The following is a 24,176-nucleotide window of genomic DNA, read 5'->3' on the forward strand; positions in this document are numbered from 1 at the left end:
AAGTATATTGTGGTTTCTTTCGAAGAGTACAGGTTGTGAGTATATTTGTAGAATTGCATTCAGTAGTAGATCAGTTACACTGTTGGCAAATTGCCTTTAGTAATGGATATTATCACCAAGTGACACTTCCATCTTCCATTCACTCTGCATAAAGACACCCAGATGTTAGCCTGCTGTTGTTTTGGTGCGTCGTTTCACTTTGAAGCTGACTATTGAGAAACACCAGCATGGGTTTAAACATGGATAATGATCTGTCTTTCTCTTATCTCTCCTGTCAGTATTCAGTGAATATGGTGTTTTGTAGTAAAAAAAAAAAGTGGTGTCGTTTACAATACTCATTACTTTGCTTTTAAGTCCTTTTATTGTGTACTTTATGCTCATGACCGTAGGTTCAGTGCTGAGTGTGGTAACACATGTTCCAGCGCTGATGTAGCAAATGAAAAAAGGTCTCTTTTGACTCTTATTTGGTTGAATTCAATGCATTTTATTGTGAATCAATTGATACATAACCAATAATGCTACTGCTGTTTTGTCACTACCTGGATCTGCCAATATGCAGCCATACTTAACATATATAGATGTTATATGAAGGAGAACATTTTTTTACTTTAGTTCAGTTGTAAATACTCATTTTATAATCTTTACACGATCATAAATTGGTTTCTCCTTTTTTCTTTCTTTCAATATCTCTGCCTTTTCATCATCTCCTCCTTGTCTCCCCTCTGTCTGTGGGTGACAGCTGCTGGGAGCTGTAGTCAGACAGTCCAGAGTTTGTGTGTGTCAGCACTGGTCACATTGCAGCAAGTGTGTGTGTGTGTGACAAGCTGACTCCTGTTGGTTCCCAAGGTAGTCAGGCAAATTATTAGAGGAGATTATTATAAGCCCTTGACCTTGATCATTCATTATTAACTATTAATAGTATTGTCAATTTACTGAGATCATGTCAGTCGTTTTACTAATCTCCCATTATATTTATTGGCGTTTTTTTGTCAGCTGCCAGATTCACGGAACCCCCTCACAAGCAGCCACTTAGTTGATCTTTTATTGAAAAAAAGTGTAACTGTAAACGTACAGTATTACAATAGTGTGACAGAGCAGGCAAATAAATCAATGAATGAACTGTAGTGTGTATAGCACAGCTAGGTGGGTGGCTCCATCTGGACATGCCAACTGCTCATGTGCGCGCGTGTCGAGTCTATAGAATGATTCAGGTTTCCGATCTTTCTTTAGCACAGTAACACTTTCTAACCGTGGTTTCTGTTATAGAAAAAACATATAAATATAAATTTAAGCATTCATTTCAGCCACCTCTGATAATGTGTTTACATTTTGCTTAACACTAACTTTTGGTGTTCTCGTTGAATGTCTGTTGTCAGACACCAATATAAGTATAACATTGTTTTTTTTGACTAAGTGTCTGCTGTGATTATTGCAATTTTCCATAAAGACAGCTGTGTTATCATGAGTTAATTCTTAGACATAAGCTTTAAATGATATAGATGAATGCATGTTGCTGACAACTTTATTGTATAATCAGTTGTATTACCCAGAGGCAACAAAAGTCTAGATGCTTAACATTACTGCTACATAAATAATCATTTTAAAAATGTCAAATGTCCTTTGATGCATGAAGAAGAACACCAGATCTGGCCAATTTCAAGAGGAGAAGATGTGTTTTTAAACGTTCCCAACGCAGAGTAGATGCTGTCGTAGTGTTTTCTCCAGGTCTCTAATTAACCAGTGAACAGATCGCCTTACCTCTGTCCAGCTGGGTTGTGTGTGTGTGTGTGTGTGTATGTGTGTGTGTATCCAGCTGCATGGTCTGCAGTCTCTTATCAGTGTAACCACTGGCCCATGGTTAACAGCGACCATCTGGGACCCATACACAGAGTTGGTTTCTTGTCAGGACTACCAAAGCCAAATAACTCTCCCTTCTTTCTACATTTACTTTCTCCTCCTTTTTCTGCAAAGTTTTTTTTCTCCTCCATCTACCTTTTCTTCCATTTTTTATCTGAATCTATGCAGCTTTTTTAACATTCACATCTTAAACTATACTATCCCACTTTGTTTCTCTTCCTCCCTTAATCACTCATTTGTTTCTCCTTATATTAGCTTTCGCTTCATCCGCTAATGACAAGCTGAGATCTGCGTGAAAGATGCATATGTGTGCACCACATGCTTTCTTCACTGGGTTTGCCAGAAGTGAACCGTGGGTTTTATTTTTAGAAGGGGTAAACCACAGGATCTACATGTAAATTAGTACCTTCTTAGATGCACATTACGTGTTTTTGGAAAACATGAAGATGTGTTAAAAATGTGGCAGGTTAAAGAAGTTAACAATCTTAGGTGCAGTAACGTAAAAAAGTAAAGAGTTTGGGCCATATAAAGAGGAGGATGATCGATCTTAATTGCAGAATAGTACCTACGTCCTTTTATTCAATCTTAGAGAGAGGGGTCAGTGAGTTTATTTCAACACTGTTCACGCTCACAGGGCATCTTGCTACTGCACTCTGCTATACACCTCCAGAGGACTATGCATCACAATAAGAGCCTCCCTTCTTTCTAATGCTTTCTTACAACACACACCCTCAAACCCTCTGTGTCAGCACAGTGTGACATTCCAAAGAACAGTCTGGACGGGGGTTGAGGACAGAGACAGACTTGGCAACTCGACATCAAATTGCCATCCCATCTCTCTTGCTCTCTCTCTCTCGTGCTCACACACACACAGAGACAAACGCACACTGAGAAAGAAACTATCACCTTTGTCACAAATGTCCCAATAGACATTGGTTCCCACACAAAGTTGTAACACCAGTCCCCAAGAGACAAAGCTTGGATAGGAATAAAGGAAAAATTAGCAGGGCACCATGTTAATTATACAGTTAACGTGTTGTCTATTAACTTCATGTTGTTCACTTTCTACTCTGGGACATTGTGGATTGATGAGGCCTGTGACCGTCGGTGTTTTGGAAACACAAACCATGCACACACCATCCACAATCCTGTGAAACATAAACACAGTCTGTAGCTGAATTAGCTCTTTTTTTTTTTCACACACTTAGTCCTGCTCACTTGCATTTTATGTTTTAAAAAAGTGTTAGTTACGCATGATTCGTTCCCAGATGCACCAACAAGTGGAGCTTCCAGTGTGTGTGTGTGTGTCTGTGTTTTCTGCTGTTTAAGTGTTGGTAGTGCAGGGATAATTACAAGACTCCACAACAACCATGGCACATAGCAGCTATTTATACTGAAAGCCAGCTATGCCACTACACACGCAGCATTAGTCTGGTCTCCTGCTTATGTGTGTTTATATTTTGCCCTGCATATACTGTGTGTTTTTTATGTGTGTGTGTGTGGGGCAGACAACTGGAGCTGCCAGTGCAGCTATTTCCATCCAGGGGGTCGTTCGGTGCTAGACGATGGAGTAGCCGATGAGTGCAGCCACTTTATCCTGAGAGCAACATAACAACTTTCCGCCAACTGAGCAGACTGACCTGACATGAAACCGATAACACTTTCAACTGCATGTGATGTGTGAGCTGAGTGATTAATAAATAGATAATTTAGTATATTATGCAAGTATGCAAAATCAAAACTTTACATCAGACAAATCATCTGACACACACACACACACGCAGAACAACTTCACTTTTATATTCCATTATAAGCTGATAAAATATTGAATCCCAGTTCAAGCTCATGCTGCTGTGCATTATTACACTGGACTGCCTGTCCAGGTAGTGTGTGTCGTATCCTTCCTGTCAGTCACTTTACATGTGGCAAAAAACAAGGAGGTCTTGACCTAGAAACATTGCTGGATCCAAGTCGGATTGTAGCAGGCACACACAATACACGCACACACACACACACACACACATGGATATACGGTTACCACAGCAACTGGCAGTCATGGTAGAGGCCACATTGCCACTACCTGCTGGGAGAGGGAGAAGTGCATGAAAGAGAAACAAGTTTCTTTTATACATAGAATATGTGCTGTGGCTGAATTATTTATGACAACGATTATCATGCTGCTATGGTGTAAACAGTTTTTAGTTTCGCGGCTCAGTTTTCTGGAACTTTATCCCTTTTGTGCTCATGGCATGGGAGGAGTCCATTTGCCATAACCACATTATAGGCAATTCTAACATGTTCAGACCAATCTCTGTGCAGTTTTGGTCCAACTTTCAGTTTATAACCTCTGAATTCATTGAAACGCTATTCAAATGGAAAAGGGGGAATTGATATCTGACTTGAGTTTGAGTTAGAGGTAACCTGCAGTCAGAGTGTCATGTTTCTACTCCCATAATGTTGCATGCAGCCAAGAGCATATTGTGGTTCATATCAAATCCAGTAGAGTGGGTGGGGTTGAGCCAAATATATTATCAACTGAAACCAAACTCTTCCCTCGAGCATAAGCCTGAACTCTACAGTAACTTTCTAATGAAAAACTCACTGTCTTTATTTTTCTAATTTTATTTTTTACTCTTTTTTTATTTTTTTACCACTGTGGCATCTATCAGCCACGCCCTCTATAATAACACGCAGTTATGGTAAGCGAGAGGTGGCCAGATGGAAGGATGGATGGATGGATATGGTGACTAAACAAGTCAACGCAGGAATGAATGAGCATTATGGTGTTGTATAACAGAGAGGTCTTTTATGCCATGTAGTAGCCACACCCTCTGCAATAAAAAGTACGCACGGTTAAAGAGGAGCGGATGAATGAATGGATAGAGGGAAAGCTCTGAGGTCATAATGGGCTCAGTGGGATTGACATTAAATTATGTATTGTTGAAAGATGCGGGAAAGTTGTAATTTATTGTATAAAATAGCCTAATTCGGTCTTTTCACTGAGCTCTCAAAGGCTCAGTGAGCTAACACTGGTCTTTGAGAAGAGGGAGAGAAAACAGTTCTGCTTCGGATTAGAAACAGACAATTTAAAACAGAACCTCTCGTATCGTGCTGGTTCGCACGTTTTCAACACAGACACAGAAGAGTCAGCATCTATGTGACAAGATTTATTTGAGGGGTACGAAACAAAAACAACAATTTATGCGCCCGACATTTCACTTCACCATTATTCTGTTGAATTTAGACACATGAATCAAGCTAAAAACAAGACGACACAGTTCACACAGGGTGGCTCCAAAAAAAAATCTTTCACAAGTGTAAGATGTTGTTGAGTCTGAAATACAGTTGAAATTTGTCATGGAAATTTGTTTTGGGCTGAGCCCTAATCACATTACCACCCACAAATATTAGCTCCATTTGAAAACTTGAAATCACAAATTCACTTTGAAAGCTATTCTCATTTTACTATCTTTTTCTTTTTTTTGTGGCACCCCAGTGAACAAGAATAAGTCTTGTAGGTCAAATCAATAGACTCTTGCGTTTGCCCTGCCTAGCCTCTAACAGAGTAAAAACAATTTTGTGTGTTGTAAATCTGAGTGTGAGTGGGTGTGAGTGAGTGACAGCTCTGTGTGTGTGTCTCCGCATGCAGCAGGGACTGTGCTGACAGCAGAATGGCCTGCTCGGTTGGAAGGGGATTCACAGCCACACACACACATACACACACACACAAACGGAGAGTATCACACTGTCGCTGAACAGAAAGTCAGGAGAACTTCACACAGTTTCATACAAGATCTCTGTGCCCTCTAATGCACAACCAACACCAGCAGACACACACACACACGCACACACAGTAGTGCCTCAGTCCAACAAAGAACCCGACCAGTCCCACTGAGCAGCCAGACAATGGTTCTGTCAATCAACGTCAAGTCCCTGCTTAGCTGTCCAGCCAGAGGCCTTCCAGTGGACAGCTAGTTAGCCTGTGTGACAGAAACTGACATGAGCCGCGAGCACTTTTTCCAGACTCCAGCTCCGACGTCCCATCCGGCATCTCTTGACCTGAATATGTGCACAGCTCTCCGAAATCTGTCCTTCCCACTGATTCCCACAGTTTTCGGCTGCAGTGGAAAGAGTGGGGTCAATGAGGGTTCTTTTTTTTCCAGCAGTGAAGTCACTCCCAGTTTCGATGGAAGTTAATGACTCTACAGCATTAGCTGCCTGTGACTATTATGTGCTTCACTTAAATATTCAAACAGCTTTTCATTCAGTGTTTACATTGTAGATGCAGCCACCTAGTCTTTATCAAAAGCCCATTGTGTGTTCAGCTCTGTGGAGTCTCTGTGGTTACCTGTGTAATTAGACGTCTCACTAAATGATGCAGCTGCAGACGGTCCTGATGTTCTGCTGGTTTGACGCAAATTGCAGCAAACTTTCTGTTGTAAATGTCTGATCCTTTTGAGGTTAAAGTGAATATGACACAACTTGATTTCTGTTTATTTGAGCTTCTATGGGCATCAGTGTCACTTAGGGATATTTGCCCTTGACCCTTCCTCTCTGGATTCTCTCTTTTCTTGTTTTATATATAGTTTGGTTAGTTAGATGATTTGACAGTTTTGTGATTTTTACATTAAAAGCTTGTTTTTTTCTTTTCTTTTTCCTATCTTTCAGGTGGAACCAGAGACATTGGATCAGCTTTGACCAGGATGTGTATGAGACATCGCAGCATAGAGGCCAAACTGAAGCAGTTCTCCATGTAAGTAACATTTTGCACTAGTTACAAAATACAACTTAAATCTAGTTTTGGTGAATGCTATAAGAATAACTCATAATTATTGCATTTTGACACAAGCAGTTTCTCAGTGCAATATAATGGTCTGTAATTGAATTATAATCTCAACATACATCACCTTATCATGGTATTTTGTCTGTGGGGATCATGAGCTGCTGGGAAAGAGACGATTTGTTTGGCATTTATAATGTCTCAGTGAAGTCACCCTCAACATATCTCTCTCTGTCTGCCCCTTCTCTCATTCTCTCTCTCACACACACACACACACACACACACACACACACACACACACACACACACACACACACACACACACACACACACACACACACACACACACACACACACACACACACACACACACACACACACACACACACACACACACACACACACTCACGATACAGACAAGGGACTCTCTAATACGGGTGGCATTTCAGCAGAGATTCCACTTGGATCTCCATAGCAGGGGTTGTACAGCGGGGGGCTGTGGTCACCACCCACCCTCTGACATACACACACACAGTCTCTGGAGAAATGTCTGCAAGAGGGGCAAGTCTAATTTTAGTTGCATGTACTAAGCCTGCAGCTGCCCACCTCTCACACTCGCAGCCTCTTAAACACGCTCACAAACACAGACATGACTGCACAAGCTTCTTACCTTCCTCCTGTGACACACAGTCAGACATAAGCAGACTTTTTCCTTCTCAGTCTGTTATTCTCCCTTTCTTTCCACCGGTTAATGATTGAAAGAGTGACAGAAAGGCAAGCTAGACCTAATGGTTTAATGTCTGCTACAGAGACACTTATAAACCCTGTAGAGTGAGTCTGTAAGACATGAATACAATGACACAAGATTCAAAGGTTCTTGACAGGTATTTTATAGTTTCAGTCTATAAAATTTGTTTTGGATACAAGTGAAAAGTTTAGATTTTAAAGGTTTAGTCTACTTCCTCCTGAATGGTTTAACGGATGAGGCTGACCTGAGATCAGAAGTGATTAACCTGTTGTTTTCGCAGAGGTTTCCTGGAGTGTCTGATCAACCCTCTACAAGAACAGGTGGAGGAGTGGAAAAGAGGAGTAAATACTTTGGACAAGGACCACGCTAAAGGTATTTCAAATGAATACAAATACACTGGTCCAGAAATCTGTTTACCAACAACGTATATCTCAATCATTTGCAAGCAATGACAAGTTGTTTTACTTTGTCCATCTTTGTCATTAAGAATATAAAAGAGCTCGGCAGGAAATCAAGAAGAAATCCTCGGACACCCTGAAACTTCAGAAGAAAGCAAAGAAAGGTAAAAGAAAACGTTTCGTTTTTGTTTGAAACCTGTTAATCTGTTAATGATGGAAACAAATCCTGGAACAGGATTTTTTTATTTGTACCCACAAATTAACAAAAAGAAATTGACCACAGAGAATGAAAACCAGAGGAACTTCACACTACACAACATACACAGGGTTGTTCTCTTTATTGTGCAGGAATAATAACTAGCTAAGTGTAGGGTTAAAGGGTTTTATACATTTTGGGCATTGCTTGCTAAACCAAAGTAAGACATCAATCACGCCTGTCAGAAAATCAGAAAGTGGGGAACACACTACATGATAAGTGTATTCATTATACACAGTACTCAGATTTTTTAAGTGAAGGAAGGAAAGGCTCGGCTTCTACAGCTTCAGTTTTTGCCTTTCCCATAGATGCTGTGTTTTTGCCATGAACTGGACTTAAGAAAGATGTGGTTTTCATTGACGTCTTTGAGAATTATAATCATCTTTTTCCTGGATGCCAAAATTAGACATCTCTGGTCTGCTTACGTCTGAAATGAAAACAGGCAGTTCATAAGCTGCATTGCATCAAACTTTATTTTTAGCAATCTTCTACTGTACTGGATTAAAGTTGTGTGTCTCCAAGAAGATAACAAGCAAGACTAAAGGAAAAATCAGGTCAAAAGGAAAATGGGACAGTGTCTAAACTGTATGTATGAGATTTTCATTAGACTGCTGTGTGTGTCTGTGTCTGTGTGTGCGTGTGTGAGTGTGTGGAAGAAGTTTATCCTCACTGATTAGACATGTGCAGATCTATGAAGGATAAACATTACCTTACTTGGTAAACACTCTTTGGTGAGAGTACAGGGGCTGTTTTTCTGCAGTCCTCTTGGCTCAGGCTTTCATATGCATTCACCCAGACAAAAAAATACCATCGACAAAAATAAGGAATTAGATTAATATCCACTTTGTTTTTTGGGTGCTGACGTTTTTAAGTTTGATTCAGTGAATGTCAAACGGTCCTCATGCTGATGTTCAGGCAAGAGTACAAGAACCTCATGCTTCTTCTTATTCTTATTGATCAGTCTATCAGTGAAGAAGAAGCGTTAGCCATAGCATGTTTTATCTTTTTGTTAGTACGGACGCAGCAACACATCAATATACTTCACATACTGGTATTAGTTAATGTGATATTTGGCATTTTCTGTCAAATTAATGTGTCAATCAAAGTCACTTCTAATCAATTATTATAATTTTGACTTTCTGAATGATTTTACTTCAACTAAGGCATTTCTGTAAAGTTGAACCTGTTTATGCTCTTATATGTTCTTGATTTTAGACAGGAAACACACACTTATTTTGTTTTTTAAAAAATAGATTTGGCTTAACTTTTCTTTGAGTATTATGGAGCTTAAACAGACATCCAAACACACAAACCTGCAACTGATGAATGAGTGTTTAGCGCTGGCACTTTTTCAGTTGACTTAAATCTTTTTCCTCTCCCTGTCCCCATGTGGTTCTGATACAATCCTTCGCCTTATGCTGCACTGCAGCTGATAATCTAGGTAAGTCACTGTCCAGGGTGCTGCTTACGCTGCAATGTTTAACCAATCATCTTAGTTTCATTATGAAAAAGCCATGAAAGAAATTGATTATTATGAAAAAATCTATATTTTCATGCTCAAGTCTCTTCTACAGTTATGGAACACTTACAGTCTATGTCTACAACATATTGACACACTAAGATTATTAATGCTAATTACTATCTGGTTCCTTATAGGTTTTTATATGAGCATACATAAACCCAACGTCCATCCTGAAGCCTCTTCTACTTCCACTCGTAGCTCTGCATAAGTGGCCCCATGTTTATATGCCTGAGAAGTTATGTGAAGTAAAGTGCTCTCAGAAAGGAAATTGAACAGGAAAACAGGAGCTGCAGCTTCATAACGGTAACCCAGTTGAGGGCTGAAATAGAAGAGCATTTCTTCATTGAGTTAGAATAACAGTAATGATAAAAACATGCTGCTTTTGAAGAAGAAAGAGAGGTAAGGAGGTAAAGTGGAGGCCTCAGTAGACTTGAGATATGATCGGGCACTAACTGGTCCAGTGGGTGGTTCCTCTCTGCTTTACTGGTCCAGTTCTCTACTGTTCCATTCATTTCTACAAACCGTCTGTTTCTGCCAGCTCAAGAACCCTTGTAAGTGCACTACATGCTTGTACGCTTTTGTGCCTTTGCTTTGTTCACTTACATAAACATACTTTCTCCATTTTCTTCAAGCTACTTGGCTGTCAAAGCAATCAAAAGAAGTATTACTGGATTGAAACTTTGACTTTGACTACAACCACACTACAGAATTGTAAATAAAAACAATAACAACAAAAGCACGTGATTCAGAAACTATTACAATTTTTAATTATATTTATAATATGCGTACTTTCATTTAATTTAGCAGCTATCTTCCTTCATGTAATTGAAGATAACCAGTAAAGCTTAAGTGCACCTAGATCACCCAAAGTCACACCTCAGTGTCACAGAATACACGCAAACTTTTAAATCAAATTTAGAAATAGGCCACTAGTCTGAGTCACACCACTTAAATGAAGAGCCCTCCTTTTATGCCCTGAAACAACACCCCATCTGTCAGCTGGTGTTGGTGAGTCTGTGATGTTTGATATGTGTCTTGTGAGGGTGTTTTTCTGACCTCGGACCCCGGCCTCACTAAGAAACAGCCTGTGACTGCATCCTAATGTAATTATTGGTCATGTGTAAGCTGGAGCACTTAATCTCATTTGTGTGTGCACATGTGTGTACATGTGTGGAGACTGTGGGTTATTTCAACAACCCACCACCCGTCCACCATATACATCTTGGCTCAGTCGCTGGATTTCTGGCACATTGAGTCTGGTGAAAAGAAAAATAGAGAATATCAGTAAAAATGTTTAATCTTATTAGAACGAACACACACACACACACACACACACACACACACACACACACACACACACACACACACACACACACACACACACACACACACACACACACAGTAGAACTAGTTTTCTTTGCTGCTCCGACTGCTGTGTTGATGAGCAACTTAGCTTAATATTAGTGGTTAAGTTCATCAATATACATTATTGTGTTTGTTATGATATTTCCATATTTTGGACACTGCCGTGACAGACATACACACCAGGATATCGACAGTATAACATTGTTGTAGATGTGAAACCTTTGGACTGTAATATAATAAATCATCCAATGGGAAAACAAAAAACATTGTCACAAGACCTAATTGTCTTTAATTGGTAACGGAAAGGAGTTGAATAATATGTTAGTGAGGATTTGTTCACAATTGCAGTCGGTGACCACTGATCTGCAGTAAACCCCAATGTTTGTCTGCGGTTGGAGAGAAAGAGGAAGTAGCAATCAGGGCCTTGTCATTCACATAGTTGCACAAGTTACGGCACAGAAACCGGGAATGTGGACAAATCAAGGAGCAACCCACAGCTCAGACACAGTTGTAACGTGACAGAGGCTTAAGTTGAGCACTAACAACCTCCTCTGCTCACCACAAGTTGATATTTACTCGCCTGCATTGTCTTGACACACGTGTGCCAGGGTGTGTGTGTGTGTATGCGAACAGTCTTTTCCATCCGTGCCTCTTACATTAACACTCATGTCCGTCTCAATCTGATTGAGTAAAGCATATGGCTTTTGGTTGAATATGAAAACATATTTTTCATTCCATGTGTGGTCAGAAAGTACTTTGTAAGTATTAACGCATTATGTACATTTTCACACTCGATGGATCAGCCTTTAACAGAAATAGATGTAGACGTGAAGTGATGCCGATTGTTATTGTGTCGAGCACAACTCTCATGAGCACTACCAAAACGGCAACAAAGAAAATATTTGGCTTTCCATCTGTCTGAACAAAGTTCCTCAACTTTCCAAAACCACTTTGGTTATGTCGAGAATACTGACTGCCAATGCTTGAACTAGCGGGAGAAACCAGAATGCAGTATGCTCCCTCAATTAACCTCGTGCCAAGGAGACACCACAGCATCGCTGGCACTGGAGCTTGAAAGGCTGTTTTTCTACATTGAGCTCAGCTAAAGTCTGAAGTTTCAAATGTTTTTTAGTCGTCTTGAAACAGATTTAAAGAAAAAAATTGATGCGATTACAAATATTTTGGGATCTTATGTGACATATATAATTTAGTTGCATTGATTCCCTTTTTTGTACTCATGGCAACTATTAAGCATTTTATCATAAAGATTTGAAATTCTCTAGATGCAGCTGTTTGCAGTTTTATTTTATGGATGCACTTTTTACATTATTCCTTAGCAATACCATTGATCAGCTGTGTATAACTAGTGATTACAACATCATTGACATGCCAGCACATCAACAGGATGAAAAGGAGTCAAATTAATAACAATGAGTTTGGACCTGTAGTGGCAGCCAGACCAGTGAGTAAAGCTCGAAAAAGGCAGCACATCCAACTCTCTGCTAAACCTTGTAGAATGTAATGGTATTCGTGTCTGCTCAACAAGCTGCCATTGGATGTAAATGAGACAGAAAATATATACTGCAATTTGGACTTTCCAGTCTGGCCTCCACAGTCCATCAACTCTGCCGTGGTCTCCACAGTGCAGTATAGTAGGAACTGCAATAAACTCACACCCAACTCAAATTCCACACAGTCCAACATTACACACACTAAAACCAGCTTGGTGAATGGATTCTCTTTTAGTCCGTTTGCCTCATTTAGTCAACAACCAGTAAGTAGTAGTGTAGTTTTAGTATATTTCATTAGTCAGTTTAAACTGTTAAACTGCATATTTTAGTCCCTTGTAAATCTACAATCCAGATATATTTACATAAAATGAAGATAAATTTTGGTATTTCGTTAAAACACTTCCTCAGATTGGAGATGTAGCTGCACAGACTTCTCACTCTGGTTAAACACATTGTCTCAGAAGAAATGGAACCACCTTAATGACCTAGACCCAGCATCAACATTCACATTGTACTTCAGTGAAAATATGTCATTTTGAGCTATTCTGATGATGGTGGGGGCATCATACAGACTTTCCATTTGATGTGCTTTTCCAGTTGTGGTATTTCTGTGCCTGCTGAACATCATTGGTAATTGTCATTTTTATTTTGGTCTACTGAACTGTTGGAGAGATGAAGCAGTGGAAACAGAGCTTCCCACATGTATAATGTATAGACTGCACTTACATATCAGGCAGGAAAGAGCTGGTGGTTTGTCCTTGCTATAAGATGGAGATTCTGACGTTTTACGTTTGTGGTGAAATGATTTGCGTGTGAAACTTTATCTGTGTTACTTTACTTCTGGTTCGCATGATAGAGGGGCCTCACGTCGAACGTTCAACAAAATACACTAGTTTGTTATCTTTGCCCAGACAAGAGAGCAGACAGATAGACCACAGAGTTGTTCTCTGTCGGTTTAACCTTCATGTACCAAAGTCAAGACTGTGTGTGTTTGGGTGCAAGTGCAGTTGGAGTGGTAAGATAATGGCTCGGAGGCCCAACTGTGTGTCAACTTGGGCAGTCGCCAGCCTTCCTGCCTCCAGAGAGAACTCGAGAGGGCTTGATTTGGCTGCAGGGTATCCTCACTTATAATAAGACACACACACACACACACAGAGCAAAAAGGCACATATAGTGCTGAATAAAAGGATAACCTTGGGATTGTCATGACTGTCCTAAAACCTTCTCAGATTTGCATATGCATATTCAACACACGCACACGCACACGCACACACACACAGACACACACAAAACAAGGTCCAGATGGTCTTGTAGAAACTTTGCACTCTTGTTAGTCATTAAAACACAAACACACACACAGTCGTTCTTCTCGCTGTCAAGAATCTCCCTCTCTCTGAAATGAATAAGTTTAACAAAGTCCGGCTGAGAGATAGTCAAATAGGGTTCTCACGCTTTGAGTAATGCGTCATAGACTGAAGTTTTCCAAAACAAGCAACAGAGTAGCGCACAGGAGATAGTCTTCCTGCCTCCGCTGAACGATAGACAGGAGACACTTCAGTGACAAGAGTGGCCATTCATGCTGAGGTGATAGCCCAAAAAAGTAGCAGAGACTTTCAAACAGTAGCAATTAATAAAGCATAGTCTACAATGAAGAGATAACACGTTGAGCAGTCGTAACAGATGAGATGAAAGTGATGACAAATCTAGTACTTAAAATGTTCCTTCATTGTTTCACAGTCATATTGTTTGTAATTATTCATGCATGTTGTGCTTTTTAGTATTTCTTTTCTGAAGGAAGCTCTGCTGTCAAATTTATCTCAATACATTTTTCTAAACATTGTGCCGTCATAATTAGACCAATTGTGTGTTTCCAGTTTCCATGTAGATTAATTTTTTTGTGTCTATGTTTGTGTGTCCTCTTTGTTTCCAAGGTCGAGGAGATATCCAGCCCCAGTTGGACAGCGCCATGCAGGATGTCAGTGATAAATACATTCTGCTGGAGGAGACGGAGAAACAGGCCCTGAGGAAGGCGCTTATAGAGGAGAGACAGAGATTCTGCTGCTTCGTCGCCATGCTCCGGCCTGTCGTGGTGAGCACAGCGAGGGAGGGAGAGAGGGAGAGAGAAATGAGCTGTCAGAAAGTCATCTCACTCCGCAGTGTTGTTGCTTTTTGTTTTAATGCCACAGACTGAAAATGTGCTTATTCATGCTCCATTCATGCTGCATTGCTTCACTCTTGTTTAAACTCTTAAACACAATCTACAATCCAAAAAACTCTGGTCTCTCTGTCGTTAATCCTTTTAGGATGAGGAAATTTCTATGTTGGGAGAGGTCATCCATCTCCAGGCCATCTCTGATGACCTCAAAGCCCTGACCTCTGACCCACACAAGCTTCCGCCTGCCAGTGAACAGGTGAGAGGAAACACTCTGTGAACACACAAACTAAACAAGACACTTTAATGCGCCCTACGTTCCTCTTTTTGTGTTTATTTAAGAGGCTTTGCTTAATGTCTCTTGACGTCACAAGTACAAATATAAAGTGTGACTCATATTCTCCTCCCTCTCAGGTGATCATGGATCTGAAGGGCTCAGACTATGGTTGGTCATATCAAACGCCCCCCTCTTCCCCCAGCCACACCATGTCCAGGAAGTCCAGCATGTGCAGGTAGGTTCCTCCAGCCAATAACCAGAGTACAGCCATGAATTAGTAAAACAGAGAGGCTACACATTTTCCCATTGTACCCATAAAAATAATTATAAAACCTGTTTGTTATGCTGGAGGTTATTGTAGGGTGTAGATTCTTACAAGTTGGAACAAGGAGCTCAAACAGTTTGTGATGTATTGTTTTGTAGTTGGATGTTATACAGTTTTATAGCTCATTCATACATTATTATAATAGCATGAGATATGTACACGCTAGATCTACAAAACATGCAAATCTCTCATTTTTCCCTGTTGATTATTACGAAGCTTCTTTATGAGACAGCTTATATCAGTGTGAAGGGGTGGGGAACAAGGACATAGAGGAAAACACTTAATTGTGTTGCCCAATCTATGTCTGCCACCCAGTGGTCAATATGAGCTGCACTAGTCCTTTATCTTAGTTAATATGTATCGTAGCTGCTTTGTATTTATTCTAATCCTCTTTTTTTAACTACAAGTTTTTAGTTTATAGAACTGGAGAAATACAGTTAAAGTAGACATTTTATTGGAGAAAAGAATATTTGGATGAGAGTTTAGTGAAGTGTTGAAGAATTTGGTTCTTGTTTTTGTGTCTTACTCTCACTGCTTCTTGTTTGCATCCCAATGACTGTTTTTTGCTTAAAGGAAGAAACTGTAAATCTGGGCTTGGCATTGCTTTGCATTTGTCCTGTAAAAAATCTTGTGACACCAATTTAGGGGTTTTGTGACGTCTGTGATTCAATCAAAACTGTAAAATGATGTTTGAAGGCCACCTTGGCTGTTAAAACATTCCAACTCCAGTCTGGAGGAACAATATACATTTTATGTCTCAATCATAATAATGATGATTTCTTCGCAGATTCACTATTGTCTTCTGTGACTGCAAATCTTTTGGTTATCATGCTTTAAAAAAATCACTCATGAAATCCATAAATCAAACCAAGAAAGTCACTTTTGCATTATATTTATTTTACCTATTTTGTGACTTGCCTAATACACACATTTGTGTATTGTTTGTGCATGATAGATTAGCACCACTAGCTGCTTAAACTACGTAAATATTACCTTTGCCTGGTCCTGTTGCATTTTTTGCATTGATTGTACATGATTTAGTACAATCATGACCCCAAAAAATGCTATCGTAGATTTTATAATGTACTATTTTTATATTTGCTTCAGATGTTAAATTTATTGCTGCTCAATTCCCAGTAATTTCTCTCAGTGTTGAAATAGTTTTTCCCTTTTTGTGTGAATATTTTCAAAGGGCTGTCTGAGGGCATGAAATCCTGTGATTTCCTGTCTGTAATTATTCTCATTATGATTTTGCGCCTCTTATGTTGGTTTGTGTTGTTGTTTTGACTGGCTTGGCCTCAGTCACTGCTTGCTGCATCTTGGTGTGGTGTGTTAATTGTTTCCCACCCTGTCTCCTCCACATCCCCCCCCCCCTCCAATCCTCTGCCTTCATCCCTTTTTTATCTCTCCTTTACCCAACTTTCTTTCTTCAATCCATGTCTTTGGGTGCACTTGATTCTCTTTACCCCGCCCCCCATCACTGCCAAACCTCTCCTCCCCCTTACCCCCTTCCCCTTTCACAGTAGTCTGAACAGCGTTAACAGTAGTGACTCCAGGGGATCCAGTGGCTCCCACTCTCATTCTCCTTCCTCCTCTTCTTCCTCCTCTTCCTCACACCAACTCTTCCAACACCATCACCCCCGCCATCGGTACCGTAGCTCCACGCTGCCGCAGCCGGCCCCAGCTCGGCTCTCGAGCATCTCCTCCCACGACTCGGGTTTCATTTCCTCATCACAAGACCAATACATGTCGTCCAAATCATCCTCGCCTATGCCAGCTGAAACAAAGGTAAGAAAAAATCTCAACTACCCACACGTAACCACAGCTTTGTGTCCAAGTATGTACATATGGTTGAGACAAGACTATAAAAACCACATACGCTCTATGATTCACAAGTTATTGTAGTCTGGACGAAAACCCCAAATCAGCAATCCACACAAGTCTTTTCTCACACATCTCCCCAGCATCTGTGAGAGGCAGTTAGCTGGCAGCAGTAAGTTTATGTGATCATGGTGAAGTAATTTCACTGCTATTATTATAGCATAAATGCAAAGGAAATTAGTCTGCCTCCACTCTGGCCCAGGGCAAAACAGGTCAGCCCCATCCTGCTATTAAAGAGTTGACTGCTGTGACAGACTGTGGTTGGGTTCAAGTTGCAGAGGCCTGAGCGTACTGCATGTTGTATTTTCATTAAAGGCATCACAGTTGAAATGACATGTTACAGTGACAACAGTATGTTTTATAGCCACTGAGAGCCTGTCTCTATCAGCAGGTCCCATTCTGTCACTTTTTATCCAACCAATCTGACAAACGGTCGCAGATAATAATCAGTGATGTATTCCAGCGGATTGTCTGGTGGGGTTTGGGGTTTGACATCGACCACAGCGGCTGTTTTGTTTGCAAGCCAGGCGATCAAAGTTCCCCCTGTCCAGAACGCACTGGTGTAGTTCTGAGGCAAAGTTTTTATGATGCAGTGAAGGTGGTTTGGCAAGACTGTACCTGACCCTTTTTACAGCACAGTCCTGGGAATCAGTCTGCCTCATTCCTGCTCTAGTTACATTGGCTGACGTTTGAAAGGGAACAGTCACGTCTCTTAGCAGGGACTCACTCCTTAACTCGGGGTGAATAAAGGGGCTACGGCTTACACTTAATGTGGATCTCTTTCATTTCCATTCATTGTCAGTACCCACTACTATGCAGGATGCTGTAGTGAACCCCAAACCATAATCTCTTTCTGGAGGGTAGCATGCACAAATATGATTTCCTTACAGACATGGATTATGTATCATGTTATTAAAGTTAATAAAATAACCAGGGATTGGATTGTTAATATTTCCTCAAAGATATCAAGAGTCTGTGAGGATATTTTTGCCTGTGCTTCCCTCGAACAAGTCTCTAACACAACACTGCTGATGTCCATGCAGTTAATGCTGTTATTACTCCCAGTGCACCTTCTCCACTTTAAGTCACTTGGCTGTACTCCTGACTAACTGCTGAGAACTATGGAAAGTTGCCTCTCCTCCTCTAATAATCCGCTTCTCTTTGCTTCTCTGTGTCTTCCTGCTGACATGTCCGTCTTTGCGATTCTCTCTCTCTCTCTCTCTCTCTCTCTGCACATGTCTGTCTCTCTCTCTCTCTCTCTTGTTGCCTGCTTGCTGCTGCTGCCCTCGCTGTCCCAGGCTTGTCCCAGTTCCAGCTGCTCTGAGGTGTCTGAGACTGGGCAGCTTCACAGTGACTGCAGCGCCCCCTCTCCTCTAGCTGCTGCTACTGCACCTCAGCACACTGACAAGGTGACACACACTCATCCTCCACCGTGAACCTCACCCACACAGAAACCTCTGGGCTTCCTCACACTAAACTCCAACCTTGGCTGTACATCACACTTACTTGGGTTTATCACAGAAATGTTAAAGGAAAACAAAAAACCCTCCAAACTCCCTGGCATCCGTTTCTTCAGTTTTCACACAGTTATCCATTTGTGACCATTTTGTTTGTTCTGTATTGACATGATCAATATTGCTTACTCTACGGAGCCTCCAACGGGTCACTGGGACATTTTTTAAAGGATTACTTTTGTGTTACCTCGCAATATTTTCCTTCTTCTATTCCTTCTGAGCCATATGTATCCCATATCCACTTGTGTCCCACGACAACCCTGCAGTATGGATCAGCTTATAGAATTTTAGTTTGAACTGAGCATGCAGTATTCTGATATAGTATTAGCAAACTGCTTAATAGGCATAGTTGTACAATTAGTGAAACTTCTTTAAATACTAAGATCAAGAGGTCACTCCAGAAGAATGCAGAGAGTGATCTGCATGATGCTGTCGGACTCGTGTGGAGCCTCTCACTTTGCCTTTAATGAGATGATGATGTTGCATGATGACAATGGGAAACTATTGGGTGATTACACGAAACTTATTGCGAGGGAACGCAAATTTAATCCTCAAAAAAGTTATTGCCATGACCCATAGGGGGCTCCGTACTTCCTCATTCTTTTTTGTGTTCATTTTTGAATGATTTCTCCTCAGTGATGTTTTTTGTTTTGTTTTGTTTTGTCATGTTTTTTTATCATTTCAATAATTTATCCCATTGTGTGTTTGTTTCTGTTCTCATCCGTTCCTCCCACCGATGCACACACATCCAGTTGTCCAATGGCTTTGACCACTACAGTCCGGCCAGTTCCCCCTACCTGCATAGCAACGGGGGGAGTTTGGGCTCGGGGTCGGCCACCGCCTTCCCGTTCTACCCTCCCTCCTCCTCATCCTCCACCTCCACCTCCACCTCCACCTCCTGCCCCACTCGCTCATGGTCCCGTCCCGCCTCAGCCTTGCTGCCAGACTACACTCAATACTGCACGATGGGCTCGCCCATGGTGCCGTCATCTCAGGTCCCAACCTGGAAGGTTTGTTCAGCGTAGTCCCATCCTCCATATCCAGTGTTTGTTCGACATGCAAACCTGGTTTATTGGTTTTATTGTTGTGTCATGTGTAAATACATTTGATCAGTTTCCATCTTTTATACTCTAAGTACATTCTGCAGGCTTTCAAACTGAGATGATATGAAGAGATGGAGCTTTTAAATGTTCAACAGAGAAATGTTTAGTATCATCAGTAATCGTTGACGTCTTCCTTCTCAGGACTGGGCAAAGCCAGGGCCTTACGACCAGCCCATGGTCAACACACTAAGGAGGAAGAAAGACAAGGAGACCCCGGCTATAATCGACAGTAATGGTAACATGAACAGTGACGGCTCGATCTCGTCCTCAACACCAGCTCGGGCTGTTCTACAAACACCAAGCTCATCGGCTTCTGTGGTAGAGAAAAGCAGGACTGTGGCGGCACCTCTCAAGGTCAGAGTCAGTCTCCATCTCCTAATGTTTGTCTGGGTTTGACACCTCAGCTCTGAAGTAACAATTTTTTCTGAATTATTTCCTCATCTATTCTTATTTAGATTAATCTCAACATTGGGAGTTTTAATAAGTTAGTCTTTTTTGGAAGTTTGCAGTGAGCTTGTAAAACATTAAGTCACTTTGTTCGACCTGATTTATACTTATAAAACTCCTGTACTCTGCTGCAGCCAGAGGTAAATTCCCCCCATAACAACATGAGAATTATGCAGTGATTCGTTTACATCTTTCTTTCTGCCAATACCTAATCTACACAAACACAGGACAGTCGACATTTTCTGGCAGTTGTGATGATTGAGTTTCAGATGACCTCTCATTCAACTTCCAGCAGGGTCCATGTTTTTGCCGTCGTGGGATTTAAACCACATGAGTGAGGCTCCCCCCACTAATGTTCCCATTTAATGAGTCTAATAAGTTGTACCTAATGATTTTAATGGCTTCAATAAATTAAACCTGGCTTTATCCAGACGTTCAGACTCTGTTACTAAATGTTTTTTGTTTGTTTTTTTCATTTGGGCGATTGTTACAGGCTGGTGAATTCGAGGTCCATGAGGAACTGGCCCTAGTCTTGTCCAGAGGTCTGGAGCTGGACACCCAGAGGTCCAGCAGAGACTCCATGCAGTGCTCGAGTGGCTACAGCACCCAGACCAACACACCCTGCTGCTCCGAAGACACCATACCTTCACAAGGTAACATGTACTTTCCAGAATCAGTCCAACACCAATTTTGAAAAGTGCACTCCTAACCTCTCTGTCTTTCTTCTCCCTCTAGTATCAGATTATGACTATTTCTCAATGGCTGGAGATCAGGAGCCTGAGCAGCAGCATTCTGAATTTGACAAGTCCTCCACCATCCCCAGAAACAGTGACATCAGTCAGTCCTACCGACGCATGTTCCAGACCAAACGCCCAGCCTCCACAGCCGGTCTGCCCAGCACACAGGCTCCGTACCCTGGACAGGGGGCCTACCCCGCGGGGCCTTATCCTCCCACACCGATCCACACAGGAGCTTATCCATCTAACCCTACAGGTAAAGGCTTCACTGATCCTGTCATAAACTTATATCTTTACATTTTTATCTTTTTGACCTCATCAGATGAATACTTCAAGTCTTTTTACTTCTGCTTTCTTGTATAATATAATAAAATGTACTTAAAGGGAAATTCACTTTATTTATGGATGACATCATTGTTCTCGTTGTGTCATTGCAGGCCCATGTTCAGGTCAATCGTTTTATTCCGGATCCAGCTCCTATAATGCCTCTGGCTCCTATCCTACAAGCCACGGCCCAGTTATGGTCACCCCGGGGGTTGCCACAATCCGTCGCACCCCGTCCTCAAAACCTTCCGCTCGCCGCTCAGGCTCTGTCGTGGGCACAGGCCCCATCCCTATTCGCACGCCTGTCGTCCCGGTGAAAATCCCAACAGTCCCTGATATGTCTGCTGCGGTTAACGGGAACAGGAATGCTGAGGAGAGGCGAGGAGGAGGAGAAATCCCATACTCTCCAACATTTACAGGAGGTGAGGATGTCGACACGTTGCCTGTGATGTCCTGGAGCGGTCAGGCTACGACCAACCCCCCCACCGTCCCGCTGCCCAACCAGCTGACCCAGCAGCACCTTCAGAGCGAGACTGGAGGAGAGGAGGCGAGGGAAGGGGGGAAGGGAAACATGCTGGTGGCCATTCGCAAGGGGGTCAAGCTCAAGAGAACCCTCACCAATGATCGCTCCTCACCGCGCATCGCATGAGGACATCATCACAATATTCAGAAACATGACCCTGTGTCATAAAATTGAGGCTCCCCTTCATTATATTTGTAAATGAGGTTAAAGGCTTTAAAAAAAAAGTGTTGCTGCTAGAGATGCAATGTACAGAAAAGACTTCTAATGCTAGCTTGAGAAGTCATTGGCACCTACTCTACATTTCTAAGTGTAAATTTCCATCTGTGAGAATCTCTCACTACAGAATGAGAGGAAAACATAGATATGCAAGCTCCAAGTTTCCTAGTTTGGCTTAAGATGCCACAGAAAACACATAAAACGAGGTTTGTTAACATATGGGTTTGGACCTGAAGTGGATCACAAGCCCATTTAAGGTAGAGCCTTAGTTAAACAGTCTGTGTGAGACAAAGAGAAAAGACCTAATTTCTTACATACATCACAGAATATAGGATTCTGGCCTAAGCAATAAAATGTATTTGCAAATCCGAGCCGTTAACTGCGTAATCCCAGTGTAAAACATGAGGACGTTTCTGTTGTAATAGCAAGAAGCACAGAGCAGCGTCACCTCACACTGTGTCCATGTCGTCAAGAGAACAGTAAAGACGCACTTGTGTTCAGTCTTGTCCCTGAAGACGCGGGTTGGACGAGGACGACGTGGACGTGTGTCTGCCTCTTCTCAGCGTAAGAAACACTGTCTAAACACCTCTTGTTGCCGGAGTGCATTGTACCACAGAGGGATGAACAAGCACTCTAGCTGCATAGTGTCCTGGCAGAAGAAGCACAACAGCCACTGCAAGAACAACACAGCGTCAAGAGAGCAATATCCAGGTGCACTAGAGGAGTAATGGCTCCATTTGGCAACTCCCGGACTGCAGTGGCCGCTCACTTGTTTAAAGAGACCCCTGATGGCTTTAGGAAGCTGCTGTGTTGTCAAAACCGTCCTCAACTCACAGTTCAAATACTAAAACACGTCCACAGAGCTCCACGGGGCAGAGGTGCGAACAATAGAGACATCTCGAAAAGTAAAGGACTCTGTCGCCACACGGGTGATGCGTCACTCTGTTTGTAGTTTCTTTTAGTATTAACATGATTTGTAAATAATTATACGAGTCTCTTTCCCTGAGGAGGGTCACTGCTCCTCACTCTGTTTCTTTGCCACATTTCCACCTGCTCCTCTGTGCCAACTTCATTCAGTTTCACATCTATATACGTTTATACGACGATCATCATACCCCAAATGCCTCAGGATGCGAATTGGTTTTCTTTTTCATTATCGCCTTCAATATGATTCTCATTTAATCTGCAGTATCTACGTGCCGAGCGGTGTAGCTACTCCTCAGTGGTTTGTAGTTATATATTACTCCTTATATATTAGCCTCTTCTTGTTTTGTAGCATTTATTAGCCACACTGCCGCCTGTGCATTGATCGCTTATAACATTACTATATACATATATAGTATTAAACATTTTTATAGAAGTTGATGAGGCAAAAACAGTTTATGAGTTGTCAGTGGTAATCCCACACTGTTTCTATTCTTCTGTCTGGTTGCTGTCGAACTCTTTCCTCTTTGAAACGCATATAGCTTGCATGCATCTTTTAATTCATTCGTTTTCAAGTGTCATTAAATTTTTTTGTATTGGTATCATAAACCTTTTCTTTCTAGAAACTCACATTGAAATCCGTTGTGTAATTTAAGAGCCTCATCTTTATGGGTGCATTCATTTTTTGTATCTGAACAACAGGATGTTTTGAGGATCTGAGGCTTTTCCCTCAGATTTATTCAGTTTTAAGACTAAAAGCTAAAAAGCGTTTAGTGTCACTGACTTATCGTCCGTGTTTTCATTTTTCTTTTCGGTTCAAGCACTGTGAGACCATGGCTACTATGACATGTATGAAAGTGTAAATATTATTTAGCTGCACAAGTTAGTCCAGGAGCTCACGCGTTTTTGTAATTTATTTTCTTTATCAGTCTTTAAATCATCTTTTTCGTCTTTCTCAACCTATCACTATTTTTATACTTGTATAAAATATCAGAGTTATAGAGTTGCCTCATCTATTCATGCATGTGCCGATTGTAGCCTCAGTGAAATGTCCGACTGTCCCGCTACAATTCACTTTAAGTCCCTTATTTCACCAACTCATGCATAGAGAGTATTTGAATAATAACAGAAATGCTGCAAGAAAGTGTATTTTTTTTCCTGAGCTGCAGATTCTTAGGGTAGAGAAAGGTCTGGGTTCTGCAGTGGAGACATTTTAATCAGTATTATGAGAGCAGATTTCTGGACGATGCAGGGATGCAGTTTCTATTCAAGAAAATATTTTTTCTTCGGATCTAACCAGGACGTCCTGGTTGTTC

At 41.4% G+C, this 24,176-nt stretch overlaps 1 protein-coding gene across 6 annotated transcripts in view; it reads left to right on the plus strand.

The window, feature by feature from the left end:
- LOC117776705 (protein MTSS 1-like) overlaps positions 1–23,861 on the plus strand; it is a 49,648-nt gene extending 25,787 nt beyond the window's left edge. The window contains exons 4-17 of one of the 6 annotated variants that reach the window (XM_034610884.1): positions 6,526–6,610; positions 7,666–7,757; positions 7,873–7,947; positions 9,469–9,480; positions 14,369–14,526; positions 14,741–14,848; positions 15,004–15,101; positions 16,715–16,979; positions 18,371–18,481; positions 19,339–19,596; positions 19,831–20,043; positions 20,630–20,789; positions 20,872–21,142; positions 21,303–23,861. In XM_034610884.1, the coding sequence (XP_034466775.1) occupies positions 6,526–6,610; positions 7,666–7,757; positions 7,873–7,947; positions 9,469–9,480; positions 14,369–14,526; positions 14,741–14,848; positions 15,004–15,101; positions 16,715–16,979; positions 18,371–18,481; positions 19,339–19,596; positions 19,831–20,043; positions 20,630–20,789; positions 20,872–21,142; positions 21,303–21,846 (2,450 nt within the window). In that variant the 3' untranslated portion in view covers positions 21,847–23,861. The remainder of the gene's footprint in view (positions 1–6,525; positions 6,611–7,665; positions 7,758–7,872; positions 7,948–9,468; positions 9,481–14,368; positions 14,527–14,740; positions 14,849–15,003; positions 15,102–16,714; positions 16,980–18,370; positions 18,482–19,338; positions 19,597–19,830; positions 20,044–20,629; positions 20,790–20,871; positions 21,143–21,302) is intronic. The other 5 variants (XM_034610888.1, XM_034610890.1, XM_034610887.1 and 2 more) reach the window with 5 other exon arrangements.
- The last annotated feature ends 315 nt before the right edge of the window (positions 23,862–24,176 follow it).

Source organism: Hippoglossus hippoglossus, chromosome 16 (genome assembly GCF_009819705.1).
Source record: "Hippoglossus hippoglossus isolate fHipHip1 chromosome 16, fHipHip1.pri, whole genome shotgun sequence".
Lineage (NCBI taxonomy): Eukaryota > Metazoa > Chordata > Actinopteri > Pleuronectiformes > Pleuronectidae > Hippoglossus > Hippoglossus hippoglossus.